Raw genomic sequence first — 19,902 nt, 5'->3', positions numbered from 1 at the left:
TGTTTCAGTCTTCCAGAGACAATGACCCTAAGCATACTGCTAAAGCAACACTCGAGTGGTTTAAGGGGAAACATTTAAATGTCTTGGAATGGCCTATTCAAAGCCCAGACCTCAATCCAATTGAGAATCTGTGGTATGACTTAAAGATTGCTGTACACCAGCGGAACCCATCCATCTTGAAGGAGCTGGAGCAGTTTTGCCTTGAAGAATGGGCAAATATCCTTGTGGCTAGATGTGCCAAGCTTATAGAGACATACCCCAAGAGACTTGCAGCTGTAATTGCTGCAAAAGGTGGCTCTACAAAGTATTGACTTTGGGGGGGTGAATAGTTATGCACGCTCAAGTTCCGTTTTTTTGTCTAATTTATTTTCTGTTTCACCCCCAAAAAATATTTTGCATCTTCAAAGTAGTAGGCATGTTGTGTTAATCAAATGATACAACCCCCCCCCAAAATCAATTTTAATTCCAGGTTGTAAGGGAACAAAATAGGAAAAATGCCAGGGGGGGGTGAATACTTTTGCAAGCCACTGTAGGCTCGGTCACGCGAGGGTGTAAGCCCTGTGTCAGAAAACAAAACAAATAAATATTGCATGTAACTTTTCACCTATTTGCAACCTCAGAGGAGGAAATGTGATGAATTATTACTTTGCAGAAAGATGTGGGGGGAGAACAAGCATTTGAAGGAAATGGAAAATGAGCTCAGACAGAATTGAGGTGATAAAGGCTTTTTGCTGACTTTTGTCTTCCGCTGCCCTGGGTCCATTCCTCTCCTGCTCCTCTCCTTCCCCCTGGGCGTCAACATGCTCTTCTCTCTCTCTCACTCACTCACTCACTCACTCACTCACTCACTCACTCACTCACTCACTCACTCACTCACTCACTCACTCACTCACTCACTCACTCACTCACTCACTCACACACACACACACGATGTGGTGGAGGCATACACACGACATACACACTGTTAGCGTATTCTAGTGGCTGACTGATGACACCCACCAGGGTTTACACAGAGGTCCAGCTGTTGATTGACAGTGGCATAGATGATGTCACATGATTAGGGTGGATTGGGGATTGAAGCTGTGGATCCCACATGTTGAGGCATATCTATTTTGCAGCTGGATGGATTCGGCTGTGTCGAGCTCTGCCTGGTACTGTGAGTGAGACAATAGTACCGTGAACTTGAAGGAATAGCTCCTCTATTCTCTCCCTTATCCATGAGAGCACATCCTTTGTTCCCAGTTGAGGATGGTTCTGCTTCAGCGGGCAGAGTACCTTCAAGACATTTATCTTCTTTCTCTTTCCTCCGTTCCACTTCATATTTATCACATATTTTCCCCCTTAAGAGGACTTACTTTTAGTTGACTAAAGTTCACTGGTTTTCTATTTTCAGCAGATTGACCCGTGTGAGAGTGAGAGTGAGAGAGTGTGTGAGAGAGAGAGAGAGAGAGAGAGAGACCCTATTCAAGTATTCCTCTTATCTCAGAACTGCCCCTTAAGGCAATTAGCTTGTGTGGTAACATCTTTATATACAGTGGGAGCAAAGGTGAAGGTGGACTTGCCTCAATTATCTCAACCATTCTGAAAACCTAGTGCACCTCTACCGCTGGAGTCTGGCTTTTCCAATGAATTATCATCCTTTGTAATGGAGATTAACCTTTCTAGAAACCTGTAAACCTGTGCAAATTTGAAAGGCTTCGTGTGTTGTGTGTTGGGGCTTGATCTAATAACATGGGTGCTCTTGCCCTTATATGTGGCTTTGGGGTTAATGCTATCAGATTAACATTTGCATAGTGCCACCATGTATTATTCATGGGGCGCCTGCCTCCCCAATTAGCCTGAGTAAGGCCTTTCTCTTGACTGGCTTTAACATCTGTGCGACCCGGAAGTCTGCCTGCCGTCATGGATAACAGTGGGAGGGGGGTCCGTGGCCCCGTGATGTCCTCCAGGACCCCTGGGTGTCTGTTCACACACACCACCAATCACAGGGTGTGGCTGACTACCTATCCCCAGAGAGAAGGGTGTTTCTAAGCCTAAGGGCAGGGCTGGTGAGAGTATAAAAGACAGAGCATGGACTTCAATGTGTGTGTTCTCTTAGCACAGAGCAGTCAACATACTGTAGTATCTAGCACAGTATTATAAATACTTGAGGTGTTCTACTGTATGTTTCCCAGATCCATCACCACAAGAGCCTGGTCTTTCCACACACACACACACACACACACACACACACACACACACACACACACACACACACACACACACCTCTCTCCCTGTAGCGTCTCATCCATCTGTCAGAAGCAGTGCAGCCTCTTTTATGTGGGCTGCTGTGGAGGAGAGGACAGGGTTGCGTGGGCTATAGATAGATAGTTTTATTTGACAATTTCAAAGACGATACAACCATGCATGTGGATAATGCATTTAAAATCACTGTGGTCCTCTTAAATAAATGGTTGAAAATGTACAAACATAAACATAGTAGTCCTAGGCTATACAGTAGACCTAACCTACTAGGCATACTTGGGTTACACATATAACACATAACAAAACAAAGGACATTGTCATAGCCTAGACCCTAGAGCAGAACATGTGACCCCACATCAGTCCAGAGCAGTAGCCATCCTCACTACGAGCTCTCTGTCATTTTCCATAATGCAGTCAGGTCTCATTGACCAAAAAGCAGCTGGTGCTGAGATGCATCTTTTAAATGCAAACATTGAACATTAGCCAGCTAGATAGCCAGCCAAACCAGACAAGCCAACCTGTCATCAGTCCTGCAACTCTGTGGGTAAAAACAACCAGATATATCCAATCAACAACTCAATGACTTATCAAAAACAGAAAAGCTGATTGAAAAACAATTTTTAAAAACACTTAAAAATATCTAAAATATGTAACAAATGTACAGAGCTCTATGTTTAGACCGCCTTACAGCGCCATGGCACCCACGGAAGCTACTCTCTTTTTCCCACTTGCAGTGTTCTGTTCAGTTCTGTCTCCCGAGTGGCGCAGTGGTCTAAGGCACTGCATCACAGTGCTAGCTGTGCCACTAGAGATCCTGGTTCGAATCCAGACTCTGTCGTAGCCGGCCGCGACCGGGAGACCCATGGGGCGGCGCACAATTAGCCAGCGTCGTCCAGGGTAGGGGAGGGAATGGCCGGCAGGGATGTAGCTCAGTTGGTAGAGCATGGCGTTTGCAACGCCAGGGTTGTGGGTTCGATTCCCACGGGGGGCCAGTATGAAAATGTATGCACTCACTTAACTGTAAGTCGCTCTGGATAAGAGCGTCTGCTAAATGACTAAAATGTAAATGTAAATGTTCTGTTCTCACTTTCCAGAGGTGTGTGGAGTGATTCACTCCCGTAGACACAGCACCACACAGCACCAGCCGCTGTCTTTGTGTTTTAAATGACAGTGTTTTCCTGCTTCACTCTCTCCCACTGACTAAACTAATCCTCTGACTGACTGTGACTGACTGTCTGACTATCTGATCCACTCACTGACTCATATCGGCTGTCTCAGTCTGCGTGAACCCGTCTCTCCACAGACTGTATTCCCCTCTTTTTCCTCTAGCTTGCTCAGTTGCTCCACACTTGTTATTTTTTCATCATCCTCAGTCAGACACAACAACCCTTCCCATCCCATCCTCCTCTCCCCCACGGGGCTTGTTCTCTCCTGGCTTTCCCCCTCATCATTTTCCATTTTCCCTGACACCAAAGCACCTCAGTTTTGCCAAAACAACCCTCATCGCCTTCTCCTCCCCCTCCTCCCCCCCCCCCCATCCCCCCATTTCCATCCCTTTAATTTCAGAGCGATCGGGTTTATGAGGAAGTTCTAATTTGCATCCCATCATTTCTGAAGTAGTAGGGATGCAGTGCACTTGAGGGTTACGGTACCTCCACAGCGTTGTGGTAACTCGTTATTCTCTATGTGACGGAGTGGGGTTGGGCAACCCCCCCCCCCTCGAGGTGCTGTCAGGGGATGACAGCTTTTTGCTACCTGTTTCTCTTTGCTGTCTGCCCATGTCATCCTCCTCTCTTCCTGTTTCTCTTCTCTGCCCCAAACCAACAAGTCTTCTTCGTTTGCTAACTCCGGTTGTTGGCTGTTGTTTGCTCTATTAGAACTCAGAAGTCAAAGTCGGAGCTGTCACTTCAGTGCAGCACACACACACAGTGTCTTGAACAAGGTCAACGACTGCTCTAGTGCAGCTGAGACCACCTGGAGCAATCCTCACTCTCTCTTTATCTAAGCTTTATACAGGGAGCTTTACAGTACAGTAGGCAGGGAAATGGAGCCTTTACATATTCCACATATTTGCAGTGGAGGCTTGGGATCTCGTGAATACCTTCACCTTGAAACATAACAATAACTTCCTAAATGAAATGGAATGGAAGTGATAATCTAGCTGTGATTAGTGGGCCGACAGAGAAATCTTTTCATTATTGAAGACTAGTACTGAGTGGAGTGGAAACACACACACACACACACACACACAGGCTAGAAGATACACACACAAAGGAGTGGTCCCTCCAGGTGTGTCTTTTTCCATGGCCAGTGGGTTCTGAGAGCAGCCTGAACTACTAACACCAGACCGTTGAAGAGAACAAGGCCAAGGAGTCCTGTCTCTGAGACTGGGCTGGTCATGGTGTCTGTGCTTCATGACAGGTCATGATACTGTGTGGAGTCTTCAAGGTTTGACTGAGCTACTCTACATGCAGGGTTGTTGGTGAAACCAAATCTAATATGTCTCAATAATAAGAATTGCTTGATAAGAAATGGCTTATTGCTGTTTGAGATAAAAGAGAAGTGCTAAATGAAGTATTTCACACAGAAAAGTCACAGGCAAGACTAGCTATGGATATGTGGGGTAACACAGACTAATCCCATGTGTGTTGTATTCAGGCCAGCAGCAGCCTGAGGACCTGATCATTTTTCAGAGTGTGTCCCGGGTGTGTTCAGAGCTGTAGAGCTGGGGTGTGTGTGTTTTCCACTGAACAGATCATAATTCCCCCCTCCCCCCCTCAGCTCTGTTATGTACAATAGGCTACATGCATTAGAATTTCCTCCACATAGTCGCTCCTATGATCTCTATCTGGAGAGCCCCCCACTCCAACCACCTCCTGCAAATGTTACCTTTTATCCCTGGCAGAAGAATAAGCTTTTTTTCCTCTAAATTTGACGATTGCCAGACATGATAACCTTAGCTGATGAACTGTAAATGCTATGGCAGTGGGCCAGCCAATCATGTTGCTCGTCACTGGCCGGTGTGGCTCTCTTATGGGGCTCAGTGCAGTGACTCTCTCTGTGGAGATGTGCTGTATGAATGTGAATGAGTCAGAAGGACTCTGAAGTCTGGACACTCAGGATGGATATCCATGACAATGGACAATAACGGATCATATCATATCTCAAACACATAGGCCTATTATTCACTTAAAAATGCAAGGGTGCTCAACTACTAACATGAAAACACAGCAGGTGCCAAAATAAATCAAAATGTAATGTACAGACCGTTCTCAACATGCATTCCATAGCAGCTGAAAGGAGTCAAGGACGTGTTTCAGGCTCAAATATTTAATCAGGGGCCACAACAAATCTGAACTCGTCATGAGGGGCCACAGTGGCTGGCGGGTCAGCATACCCACATCCATACCCACACATGCAGTCAGAGCCAGCCCTAGCCTTTTGGATCCCTAAGTGAAAGTTTACAGATAGCTGGCTAGACTAAAATGTTTTATCTGAAATGGGTTAATTGGGTGACTGCCAGTGACTGACATTACAAGAGAAAAACCGCTGATGCACAACCAAATTTCGAAATTGCACCTTGTGTATTCTACTATTCTAACTCTCAAACCCCGACTGAGTTCCTAAAATATTTGTATATTTTTCAACTCGAAATTGATCCGCAGGCCATGCCAGTTGCCCATCCCTGCAATAGAGAGCAGGTTGATATAACAGCTATAACATCAGTGCATAAGGCCAGTGGCTAATACAATTTTTATTTTTTATTTTTTACCAAGTACCAAATGGTGTCTAATATGTACTTCCAAATCCAATGATGTCTAAATCCATGCTAGAGGGAAAGCACAGTTCATACAGCACATCTCCTATACCTGAAGAGGTGACCCTAGTGTTGGTTTGAGTCAGTGATAATACTATGAGATACTATGACATGGCTTGGAGGATAATGCTAGGAGACAGGTGGTCACTACAGTACTTCAGTCCCAGACTCAGACTGAGCCACAGGAGCACAATCAGTCTGTTATCGTGTTAAATCGGCATATTCTCTAAAAGATATCACGCTGATATTGCTTATTAACCAATCCTGTTTAATAACTAGGAGTCAGATTGAACTTGAAATACTTCAGATGTTCACAGCAGTCCCTAGTTTTAGTACATATTATTTCCCTCTTTTACGTTCATCAATTAAAATCCATGTCACTCTATAATCAATATTATTCAATAGGTATCATTTCAATGGCCATTATCTCAACATCTCAGAACATACATCTTAATATTACAAACATTTAAAAGATAAAGAACATTATTTGGAAAATACCCCTCAACATAGAACCTTCTCATCTGGATAAAAACTATACACACGTGACCAGGCGCGCGCTCTCCAAAAAATATATCCACAAACAAGTCGCGGTAGTGAGTACAGGTCGGCGATACTGTACAATGTAACTTTAAACTCTAATAAACAATGTTAACATTTCGGGTCCAGGCTCTGTCGCAGCCGGCCGCGACCGGGAGAACCATGGGGCGGCGCACAATTGGCCCAGCGCCGTCCAGGGTAGGGGAGGGTTTGGCTGGTAGGAATGTTCTTGTCCCATCGCGCACTAGCGACTCCTGTGGCTGGCCGGGCGCAGTGCACACTGACTCGGTCGCCAGGTGTACGGTGTTTCCTCCGGCACATTGGTGCGGCTGGCTTCCGGGTTAAGCGGACACTGTGTCAAGAAGCATTGCGGCTCGGTTGGGTTGTGTTTCGGAGGACGCACGACTCTCGACCTTCGCCTCTCCCGTGTCCGTACGGGAGTTGCAGCGATGGGACAAGACTGTAACTACCAATTGGATACCACGAAATTGGGGAGAAAAATTGGGTAAAATACCAAAAAAACAAACAAAACAATGTTAACATTTCTGCTCGCGTTATATTTTGTACAGAAACTCATGCCGTCTGGTTTGCTTAAAATAAGGAATTTGAAATTATTTATACTTCTACTTTTACTTTTGATACTTAAGTATATTTTAGCAATTACATTTACTTTTGATACTTATATATACGTATATTTAAAACCAAATACTTTTTTTACTTTTACTCAAGTAGTATTTTACTGGGTGACTTTCACTTTTACTCAAGTAATTTTCTATTAAGGTATCTTTACTTTTACTCAAGTATAAAAATTGGGTACTTTTTCCACCACTGAAGGTTAGCAACATAAACAATGATTAAACTTGAGGGGCTAGCAAGCAATGCAGTGTAATGTCCAAACTGATGGGAACTCACAAGTGCGCATCGGAACAGATCTCCACACTGTTTCTGATGTTGTGGTGTTTCCTTTCTCTCTCTTCCAGTTTCTGTGTCTGAAGAACATCCGGACATTCCTCAAGGTGTGCCACGACAAGTTTGGCCTGCGTAACAGTGAGCTGTTTGACCCATTTGACCTGTTTGATGTCAGGGACTTCGGCAAGGTGAGTGATGTTGATGTTGAATGGAGGTCATTGTGGTTTGGGCCCTCATGATAAGGCTGTGTGTGTAGCTATTGAAGTGTTGAGTGTTCTGCCCAATGTCTTACTCGGAAATAGAATATATTTTCCCAATGTGATATAACAGGGTAAAACTGTTGCTCCTGCTACTCAGAAAATAAATTATGCCAGAATATGGGATGTTTTGGGTGGATGAGATGTAATAGTGATGTTTTTACAGCTCACAGTCAGATCTGACTGTAGCAGCAGGGTATTGTGCATTTCAGCTTTCAGAGCATACGGTGTCACACTTCAGGGTCAGCGCTTTGTGCACGTGTCAATGAGTGTGAATGTGGTTGGGTGAATATGTGTATCTTTGTTTTATACCAGTGTGTGAGTAGATGGTACATGGTTGTTCCTGGAAGCTGTGTGTGTGTGTTTTTGTGTGCGCGTGTGTGTGTTTGTGTGTGTGTGTGGCTCAGCAGCAGCAGGCTGACTCATTTCGACGTATTACTGTGAGGGGTGGGGGTTAGGGACAGGATATAGGCACGGGGGTATTACAGTATCCCATGGCTTCTGCTCTGTTCTGTTCTATCTGGGTGTGGACGTCAGCTTGCAGTTAAACCCTCCTGTTCTCTTCACTTGCCCTGGTTGCCCTGGAGGTGTCCGTGTGAGATCCAGGGCACATTTAACTGGATTCCTCTCTTTACGGCTAATCCCACTTACTGTGAACCATGGGGGATGGCTGAGGTCTCGCCAGGCTAGTGGGTTACTAAAGCATTGCACATATGCAGAGTGATGTCATAGGATACTGTATATATGTAGTGCCAGTACAATTTTTCCACTGTTGTCTCTAGGTGGAATTAGTCAGATCAGGGGTGTTTGTTGATGGTGTAAATGGCCTTCCGCGACTGAAGTTTGAGGTGTGGGGTAATGTCTGATTGGGAAAAGGATTTAATTTGTTATAGGACATACTTTAATCTTCACTGTGAGTGTCATCAGACCCTCTGGCCATGCCCTCCAGCCTCAGTTGACATTGACTGTATTGGCATTTAACCCCATGAAAATCCTTATCTGACAGAGGTATGGACGTGGAAGCCGGAAGAGAGAGAGCGAGGGAGAGAAAAAGAGGCCTGTCATTTGACATTTTGTAGATGAACCAGAGGACGATGTCTGAGAGTCAATGAGCTCACAGTAAATTATATTAAAATGGGGCACCAGTCAGAATCAATCCCACACACCCTCCACATGTCAATTTGGAAATTGCGTTTTGCATGGTCTCGGAGGTGGCAGGCTTGTCTTCGCATTGATTTTCCATTAAGGGAAAGCATCACATTATAATATATTGAAGTGAACAGATCCCGTCTAATATGGCTTACATTTAAATGTGTGTGTGTATATAGGTGTGTGCGTGCCTGCCTGCCCTATTAAGCAAAGATAAAGGAGGGTATTTGTCTTCTTGTAGAAAGGCTGGTTAGGAGGCCTCTTGGAGATTTAAATGCAGCTCATATCACTCAATGACGTTTTTACATTTTTTATTTTCCTACTCCTTTGTTTCGTTTAAAAATAAAATTCTTACAACATTTGGCCTTTCTTCTTGAAAGTGTTTTATGATGCTAAACATAGTGTATGGGGTGAGAGGGGTTGGGAATCAGGGGGCTTGAATCAGATGCATCTGATCTAGATTAATCAGCTTCTTCTTTTTCTCATCCTCTCATACTGTATCTCCACACTGGCTGGCTGTCAGAGGCAACAGAGTTCACCTTTCTACCCTTCCAGTCCACCCCTCTCTCTCTAATGATGGCCTATCCCGGGTCATATAATGACAGGGAGATGGGGCTAACTGGCCCACAGTGCTGCAGCAAGTAATTGCCCCCTCAGAACCTCCTCCCACCCCCCTCTCAGTGCCCTGGTTCTGGGTCATTGAAACAGATGGACCCCCCCTCAATCCTTCTCCATTGCTCTTCTCTCCTCCACACATTCTCCCACACTACCCTCCTCCTGCACCCCAACTCCCTTCTCCTTTTCTCACCCCTCTCACCACCATCACCCCTTCCCCCCCTGGGATAGAACCTCTCGTTCCACACAGATGGACAGAACCCCCCCCCCCCCCTCCATTAGATATTCATTATGACATCATTAGCGATGAAAACAGCTTATTACAGTAGACCCGGGAGAACGCTTGGCTCTAAACGCTCCCTCCACTACCTCCCAATATCCTTGATTTTCTACATTTTAATTAGCTTCCGAGAAACATGGCTGTCATTTAAATGAATATGGCAATCAGTTTGTTTGGCTGTTGAGATTATGAGCATAATTAGGCTGCACCTGTTAACCGTCTATCATAATTGGGTGATTTCCGGTTTGTCTGTGACTTGTGGCTGATGATGAGAGGTAGAAGTTCTGACAGCCTGCACTGTCATCTTCATTAGACAAAGCATTGTTCTTTAAAATACAGACAGCGAAGGCAGTTTATATTCTTTCTACACGAAACTGACTTTGAATAGTGACTGATTCATGGACTAGCCAAGCTTTCAGACAGTAATTCATTGAACTGATATTGTGGCATCAAGGTAAATGGCGTTTTGCAGTGGCTGTGTGCATTTGAGTGCAAAATTGGCTGACAGGCTGTGCAATGAGAAGAAGCCCAGAGATGAAGCAACAATCACTTTACTAAAGTAACCTGAAGGACATGGGAACAATTTACAGTCAAACTCAGTGCAGTAATGTGCAACTATTTTTCAGCGGCATCCCACTCTAAGAATCAGGAGACTTTGTTTGGAAGTAGGCAACATTCAGACATCCAAGGACTGTCTCTCAAGAGAAAGGCTGTTTGTCTTGGCTGTGTAAATGTGTCCCTTGGTTGTCATGCCAGCAGTGAGGAGAGGGAATTCTGTCGGGTAGGACAGGATGCCATTGGCTAAATGACTGCCTCGGTGGAGAATGAGGAACAGGGTGGGGGGAAATTATGGAGAGAGGAGGAAGTGGAGGGTGGGGGGAAGGCTCTGCAACCATCAGACACCAGTCTTTCCCAATTAATTTGAGCAAACTGCACTCTTTCAGTTTCAATTTCTCTCTCTCTTCCCTCACATGAATCTATTTTCCTTTCACCCTCTCTCCCCCACTTTCTCTCATCACTCTCCAGTCCCACCCTCCCTATTTGTTCTCTGAGTGTGTTTAGGGCTGGGGGATATGACCAAAATAGCATATCACAGTATATCAAATTTTTTTATGTATTTGATGTTTCTGAATAAGAGTTATAGATATGCTTTATGGGTAGTGCATGACCCTACACTCTTAGAAAAAAGGTGCTATCTAGAACCTAAAAGGGTTCTACCTGTCTCCTATGGGGACAGCTGAATAACTCTTTTGGAACTCTTTTTTCTAAGAGGGTAGGATGGCAAGTGGTTATAATTGGCTTTCTCCTTTCTGATTGCTTTATACAGTTCAACCAAACGTCAATAAAAATAATAGGAGGACAAAACTGTAGAATATTGCATAGGAATCAAATTCCTCTTTTATAGTCTCTAAGGGACAGTTCAACATTTACTGGGGTGGGGGGGCTGGTCCAAAATTGGGGAGGGTTGTCTAAGTATTTTTCTTTATTTGGGGAGGGTTGTGTGTTTTTTTTATTGGGCACAGGGGAGGGTAGTGCATTTTTTCCCTGATTTATATTCAATATAGCCAAATTTGCTTGCATGCACCTCCTCTATCAAAGTGTTTTGGTACTTCCCTTATGCACTAGGCTTTTCCGTGCACTAACTATACCACAGGTCAATATAGTCTACCAGTCAACTGTCTATCCTGCCCTCTATCCATAGTGACAATAGTGGTAGTTGGATTGTTAGTCCAGATCTGCAATAAGTTAACTAGCAATCATACCACACATATCAATCCACAAGATAGAGGAATAGCTGATAGGCAGTGGAGAGGCCAGGTGCGTCATTGCGCGTGAAAGAACAGTGAAGACACGCAGCTCAAAAATCTCCCCTATTGATCTTGTTTAGGGACAGTACAATTATCCTGCCTACACTAGACTACAACACCACACTGCAATGAATAATTGCCTTATTGTTTTCAAGTGAGTACAACAATTTTACTCTAGGCAGTAAACTGCAGTGAAAATGTTATTTGAATAATGGCGCAAAAGCCCTGTTATTTGAATGTTTCATTCCATTTGGATCAGTTGTATGTCTAAAGTCCCCTGTAGCTCAGTTGGTAGAGCATGGCGCTTGCAACGCCAGGGTTGTAGGTTCGTTTCCTACGGGGGTCCAGTATGAAAATGTATGCACTCACTAACTGTAAGTCGCTCTGGATAAGAGTGTCTGCTAAATGACTAAAATATAAATGTACTCTCGACAGATTATAAGGTATAGAAAGGCACAGCAGAAGGACAGTCTAGCTGTATTTTTACTTCTGATACTGATGCGATGTCTGTTGCAGATCATCATTCTCTCAAGTCATCCAATATAGCGTAGCCACATAGGCTTATGCTCCCAGCAGGCCCAGTTATTCAGGAAAGCTTAACACGCATTCTGCCTCCTTTCAGATCTGAGTGGCTATTCCTTGACCTAAAACCTAATGCTTCAATATAGCCTAAATATTTCTCAAAAGTTTAGTGACATTCGGAGATTGTCAAACCGAGCATTCAATACTGAATAGGGAGGGATATATTTTCTGTTTGTTGAGATTGACATACTCTACTTGATTTGCATTATTTGTTCAATTCCAGCATTCACTTCCACCATTTTAATCAATTTCTTCATTTCCTGCACTAATTTGTTATCAAGACGTTTAATTTGTCTTAGTATGCCTCTATTTCGTCTCCCAAAAACCTTTCCTTGACAGAATAATTATTCTCCTGTTTGACATTTTCGTCTTCGATTGCAGTTCTTACCTTCACCACTAGGGGCAGCCGGACGATTTCCGGGGCTCTCTTTTTGGCAAGCTTGCCCTCCATAAATTGTTGGCTTGTTGTGCTAGCAAGTTAGCTAGCTGTTCTCAGCTGTTAGCAGTTTCTTACTGGCAATAAAAATGGATGATTGCCATACTTTTTTCTATTAATTACTGAATTATTTATTGTAAAAAATCTAACATTAAAATACCATTATAGTCCAAATCGGTCCGTGAATTAATACTTTATATAGTTTTTTATGGTTTACTGCACAGCCCTAAGTGTGTTGTGATAAGACTTTGCCACGAGCTGTAGCCATTGTGTAGACTCTGAGACAGTGTCGGTGTGATGTGATTACCATTCTGAGGCAGTGCAGTGGCTGATTGCTCTCCCTGTTGCTCTGGAGCCTCTGAAGCCTCTGCACACTGACCTCTGCTCCCCTCGTTTCCTTCCCGCTTCCTGCGCCACGGTGCTGAAAATAATCCAGTTGCTTAGCATCCCCACCCTGAACAGTGAGACTGAGCCTTCTGCTGAGCCATGTGTGGAGTGTGCCTGCAGTCTGCTGACGTAGATTCCAACCATTTCCCTGCTCTGCCTCTCACTGACCAACCACATGCCTCTGGTCCTGGCCCAGAAGGCCAGAAGTGAGGGAATGTAGCTATAAAGGGAAAACCGACATCTGAGTAGTTTTTCCATTTCTTTTTACAGAAGCTGAAGCCTGCATTTAAAAAGATGCTTCACTTTATTTGCTTGCAATTTACGGTATTGCATATCCAGTTTGCATGAATAACAGGTCAGGTCAGAGGGAGTCATTTTCAGGCTGGGGAGAGTAACACAGAGGCATGGGGGTCAATCAGGGTCACATATTGGGTCAACCTCTCCACATCCATTTGTGGCCACATCAGCAATAACTCTCTAAACGCTGGGAGGGCTACTGGGCTTCTGTTCCAGACCATCCTGAGGCTCTAGTCTATCTTTTCTGTGTCTCCATCACTCTTCATGTCCAGACACCTCTCCTCAGACAATTTAACACTCCTGTCCTTTCCTCAGCTGACGCCTCTGTGTCCTTGTTCCCTCTTTGTGTCCCCGTCTGTCTTCTGTCCCTGTCCCCTCGTCCATCTCCCATCTATCAGGAGACAGAACACCCACTGCATGTTTTTACATAAAGCTGCCAAAACACAATCTATTATTCATTCCTAACGGCACACTCCTGATGATAATTCTCCTGCTATTAATTATAGATGGCAAGTTCCCTCCCCCTTCAGGACCCCTCCCCTCCTCCCCCCCTTTAGGATCCCTCCTCCCCCTCATCCCATGGCCTCATTAGTCGTCGTCTCGTTACCGCCATTCCCGTGGAAACAGGTGGTTGCCGGGTGATGGCTGTTGTCTAGGACTGTGTTGGTACTGTGATGCTATCTTGGAATTGATTCAGAATGTGGTCAGTTCAGGATGTGTTTCTACTGAAGACAAAGGAAAGATGGTATGTGAAAAATGGCAGACATTTACGTTTGTCAATGTCACTGACAAATCATATGTGTGTGGGTCGTCCAGGTTGAGTCTAATGGACGCATAGCGAAGCTAGCTTCTGGCAAGCAGATGTCCAGATATCTTCATCTGAAATTAATTCAGCCTCACGTGGATTTTATCCAGCTGTCACTCACAGACCACCTGTGCCATGATTCCACTGTGTCTGTCTGTATTTGCACATGCAGTAAAGCTAGCGTAGCCTATATCAATCCACTTTAGTACTGAGTTTCTCAGGAAACAGTAGCAAAAACATATTTTAATCAGCAGACTCACTTTCCTTAGAATCAGCTCTCTGTTTCTCTGTCTGTTTTTCAACACTGTTCTCATTCTGACAGCATTCGACAGCCACAGCCATTTCATTCCGCCAAGAGCAGATAACCTCCTGATGTGCTGTATGAAATTGTTTCATTGAGCTCTTAATACACTGGACAGTCAAATTCCTATTGTGGATATAATTGCCTTCCTTTTGTTTTGGCACTGTGAATGTTTACTCTGAATGTAGTAGCAGACACAATGGGAATGGTCCCCAGCCCCGACTCCACCCGTCTCTTTGAGGATTCTCAGCACACCGTTCTGCAGTGCTGTCTGTCCAGAGGCAGCAGAGGTGTACCAGACTCTGGGCTGGCCGGCCCAGCGGACAGCAGAAACTGTGTCCCTCCCTCCCTCCCTGCTTGCCTGTGGTTGTGTGTGGCTGTGGCTCTGGAGCGCAGTGGGAGTAAAGAGGGGGCGTTGGGGAGGATGGGCCCCCACAGGGAGAAGCGTTTGTGAATTCCACGCTAGCAGCGTGCGCTCTCATTATGTCCCCTCCCCCTCTCCCTACCTCCCTTAACAGCCCCACGGGCACCACTATGATGGACAGGTACACTCTCCCAGGAATCACCCACATGAAAAAGGGAAAAAGTACCAAATAGGGAACCTGTCCTCTTTCATTTTTCATCACGGAGGGATTCTTTTTCATAAAGATAAACTCCACCAGCCTCACAGCTTAAAGGAAAATACCACCCAAAAACTATCTTTTGGTATTTGTTTCATTAATCTATTGTTGACATAGTCCCAAAATGTTTTGCTTGTCAGCAATCAAGTTTTCAAGATATGTAACTTTAAAAATACAGAAATCATCCCAGTATGATGCATTTCGCATCATATTTACATTTACATTTTAGTCATTTAGCAGACGCTCTTATCCAGAGCGACTTACAGTTAGTGAATGCATACGTGTTTTATTTTTTTCATACTGGCCCCCCGTGGGAAACGAACCCACATCCCTGCCGGCCAAACCCTCCCCTACCTTGGACGACGCTGGACATCATATGATGCATGAAACAAATACCGAAAATATTGTTTTCCTTTAACCTCTACTGGATCGGTGTCCCGTAATCGGGACAGTTCTTGCTCAATACGGACAATGTGACTAGAATGACGTTGTATACAAATGCAAACTTTCCCGAGCATAGACATATCTTATATGGGCAGAAAGCTTAAATTATTGTTAATCTAACTGCACTGTCCAATTTACAGTAGCTATTACAGCGGGAAAAAAAACATGTTATTGTTTGAGGATAGTGCACAAGAACAAAACACTTTTGATCACGGCGACAGGTTTGATACATTCACATCTGAAGGTAAAAAATGTACTTACATTCAGTAATCTTGTTCTGATTTGTCATCCTGAGGGTCCCAGAGATAAAATCCAGCGTAGTTTTGTTTGATAAAATCCATTTTTGTATCCTAACACGATCCATGTTGTATACAGCATTACGCCTGAATTCCGACTTGTTCAACTTGCAACCAAGCATTTCGATGTACTATAAACGCTACACCTTGATACAAATGTATCAATTTACCAATTTGGCCACTTGGAGGCCATTTGGGCAAACTCGTGAGGTACACCTGGGTGACTTCATACTAAATGTTGTGTAGCTCCCTCATTCTTGAAGGTATCAGTCTGAAACTTTGCACATACACTGTTGCCCTCTTGTAGACAACATCTAAATTACCAGCTTCCTATCTGAATGTATGGCTTTTATTTTTCATGTCAAAGATGATAAAATAGAGATAGAAAATATGTTTTTTTGTTTGTTTTATATTTTATCAGATCTATTATGTTATGTTCTCCTACATTAATTTCACATTTCCACAAACTTCAAAGTGTTTCCTTTCAAATAGTACCAAGAATATGCATATCCTTGCTTCAGGTCCTGAGCTACAAGCAGTTAGATTTGGGTATGTCATTTTAGGCGGAAATTGAAAAGAAGGGTCTGATCCTTAAGATGTTAACTAGCAAACTAGCTAGTTAGCACACTGCTGTACTAGCAGGAGGCGAGGGCGACCGGTAGACAGTGTCCTTCGCCCCCGCCTGTCGGCAATGTTAACGACGGTGACGGCAAGGGTTTGGCAGAAGGGAGCGAAGGACACTGTCTACCAGTACACAGCAGGCGGGGGCGAAGAAACTCGGATAATACTTTTATTTCCCTTTTGACCAACATTCAAAAGTGTCACACAGGCATGAAGATGTCGTGCTCAAGGTGGGGGCGTTCAGCAGGAACCAATGGGATGCAGAACGTCCTGAATTGCGGGCTGCAGTTGCACACTATTGGTCATAATGTGCAAAAACTGTTGTTACTTTAGTAATTGCAGCATTACTACACTGGTATAAGTGCATTTGGAAATAATTGGTAGTCAGCAAGTAAACTGTCGAGGCAGCTTAGGCTCATTTCAAAATAGTATTACAGATGATGATTATGGTTAATCCACTTTTCTCAACCGTCTGTCACAAGAGTCAACAAAGGACAAGTGTCACACTAGGTGAACTGCCTTTTCTTTCTTTACGATTGCACACTCATTGGCTCTATGCCCTCTCAGGGTTGTGATTGAAAGCACTATCAGCCAGTAAGCAGGGAATGCTGCTGGAGTCTAGAGCAGTGATTGGTCAAGTCAGGTGAATGGGACAAGGTGACTGTGACGCTGTCAATGCTGATGTGAGGGGCAGAGTAGAGCACACACGGCTTTGTGACCAAAGCCTTACAGCTGTAATCCCTAAATCCCCAAAACCTCAATCACACAAAGAAACAATTACAGCTGTTCACATCAGGTCAGGCTGTTGGCCTAGTATTGTATGGGAAAATCCCTGGAAAGGCTATTTTTACTCAGAAATTGTTATGGTTGTGTTTTCCAAAAATATTGCATCACTCTGATTTGAAAGGGAAATAATACTTTTTTTGGAACACTCTGTAACCTTTATATAGTTAAAGTCGTTAATGATCACACTGTATATATATTTTCTGTTGTATTTCTGACTTTATGTTTTTTTTTTTACCCCATATGTAACTCTGTGTTGTTTTTGTTGCACTACTTTGCTTTGTCTTGGCCAGGTCGCAGTTGTAAATGAGAACCTGTTCTCAACTGGCTTACCTGGTTAAATAAAGGTGAAAAAAAAAGAAAAACAAAAATAAAAAGGAGAGCTTCAAGGAAGGAGACAGTCAGACACAGTGTTTCAGAGCAGCCCGGAGTCATAAAAACACAAAGACAGGGACTAGTGGATCTAATGTCATAAAGATTGGGACTGTTGAATCTAATGCTTTCTGATAGCTGCAATCAAAGAGCTGTAAAATGTTAATTGAATGCATGTATTATCGAGAGCAGTAGCCTAATACATGCTGGGATGGGATACCAAGGGCCAGCAGCACTAGGCTAGAGGTAGTGTGGACTACTCCACTATTTCTCATTGGGGATTCCATTTAATCTACCCCTCCTCTCCTCCTCCTCCTCCTCCTCCACCACCTCTCCCTGTAAGATTAGCAGTGTGTGGTGTGAATGCTCAATATGCTTCTTTCTCTCATACTCCTCCTTCCTCCCCCTCTCTCCTCTGTCTCTAATAAACTATCTCTCTTGTCGACTCTATCCATCTTTCTATCTTGGTTTCCCATCTCTCATCTGAGTCTTTCTGTTACAGTTATTGTATTTGACCCAGGCTATATTTTGCGTTTGCTGTTAAAGGTCCAATGCAGCCGTTTTTATTTCAATATCAAATCATTACTATGATAGTTTTAAATTAAAATGGTCAAAAAGAAACAAAAATAGTTTCTTAGCATAGAGCAATTTCTCAAGCAAGAATTTAGCTAGGACTGTCTGGGAGTGGTCTGAGTGGGGAGGAGAAAACTGAAAACTAGAGGTTTGGAACTCTTTCTTATTGGTCTATTAACTAATTTAGCGCCTTTTGATGTCACCAGGCAGGCCAAAATTCTGTCTCACCAAAACGGGCTGAAATTTCTTACACTGAAATAGTATTATTAACATTTTCACTATTTTATAGTATTATTCCAACCTCATAGTCTGGAAATATGTATAAAACGCAGGAAAATCTAGTTTTTGACTGCACTGGGCCTTTAAGTGCGGTGTTCTACACAGCATGAGGTAATTGGACATGCCTGATAAAGTGTGTTTAGAAGGCTAGCGCTCTCTTTATGTGTAGTTTTGTATAGCCTGCCAGGTGTTGCTGGAGCCCTCCTGCAGTGTGCTAAACTGCTGCCCTCCTCCGCTACTGCACCTCTCCTAATTTCTCACCCTTCAGGTGTCCCCTAGCAAGTAGTAATAATGCCCAGCCTTTTACTGTCTGGACTAACATAAACTGTCCAGAAGGGGAGCACTGCCTGGGCCATATCTGGTTACACAGAAAAACAATGATGAGGGAAGTTAGCCTTGAACCCCATAAAGATCTTGGGCATTCATATTTTAAAGTCTGTATATGTCTATGCTTAAGGAAATGTGTTACCTTGAATAGATAGCCTACATATGTATGTGTTTAATATCGGTTTGTTCAAGGCTGTCGATGTCTTTTGACTTCCCCCATGCTGCCCCCTTCCTGGATGCCTTTGTTACAATTACACTGGAAGCCCCATACCTGGCCAGGGCAGCAGTCTAACCAGATTCTAGAGAAGATTGACAAAGAGATAGAAGGAGAGAGAAAGAGAAAGACAGAGAGTCTGCTTTGGCTCAGTAATGTTGGCAAATCTGACAGAAGAATGGAAATGAGTCTTCCTCTGGATAATCCCCTGGCAAAGAGAGGGAGAGAGGGAAGAGATTAGCTAGATGCACTATTGTTGGGGAAGTGTCTTGGATCAGCTCTCAGCTGTGCCCTGTGATGAGGGAGAATGATTTTAGTGTTGTTGATGCCAGGGAGTAGAGAGAGTTTATAGGGACACTGGGACTGTGTCACTCTCACTCGCAACAATCAATAACCCCTCACCTCTCCTATTTAGTAATGGTTTATTGGAGAAGAATATTACTCATTGTTCAAGTTGTTTTTGGTTTCAGTTTTCCTCCCAGAAAAAGAAACATTTTTGCAAAGTTGCGGACGGTGGAGATTTTAAGCTATGCACCTAGTGATGCCAAACTATGCACAACCAAATACCCGGAATAGAAGCAAAACAATTCTTCACTCTCCAGCTCCCCACACCTACAGCACAGCAGTGCACAGAGAGAGTGTTTTCTGAATATTATCCGCACAGTGGGTACTTTGTGTGCTGCTGGCTGCTGGTTGGCACTCTCAGGCCTCCTGGTACTTCATGTTTCCAGCCTGAGCAGAACAGCTAGTCTTTGTGAGTCCGCGACATTTGCTACATTGTCAGAGCAGATGCATGTAGTTAGTGACATTTTTTTATTGTCTTCAATGAAGAAAACCGGCATGTTCCATAGGAGATGGTCATCAACACAAACACACAGAGACCCATAGTATTGTTTCTGTCATAAAAATAAACAGACCAACCTCAGAACAAGCCTAAAGTACAGAAACA

General features: G+C 43.9%; 1 protein-coding gene across 2 annotated transcripts in view; it reads left to right on the top strand.

Moving 5' to 3' along the window:
* vav2 (vav 2 guanine nucleotide exchange factor) overlaps positions 1-19,902 on the top strand; it is a 211,281-nt gene that overhangs the window by 57,264 nt on the left and 134,115 nt on the right. For both annotated transcript variants that reach the window (XM_084160943.1, XM_084160944.1), the window contains exon 2: positions 7,579-7,695. In XM_084160943.1, coding sequence (XP_084017069.1) covers positions 7,579-7,695 — 117 coding nt within the window. The remainder of the gene's footprint in view (positions 1-7,578; positions 7,696-19,902) is intronic.

The sequence above is a fragment of the Coregonus lavaretus genome, assembly GCF_964263955.1.
Source record: "Coregonus lavaretus genome assembly, chromosome: 4".
NCBI lineage: Eukaryota > Metazoa > Chordata > Actinopteri > Salmoniformes > Salmonidae > Coregonus > Coregonus lavaretus.
This window is presented reverse-complemented; position numbering and strand designations above follow the sequence as displayed.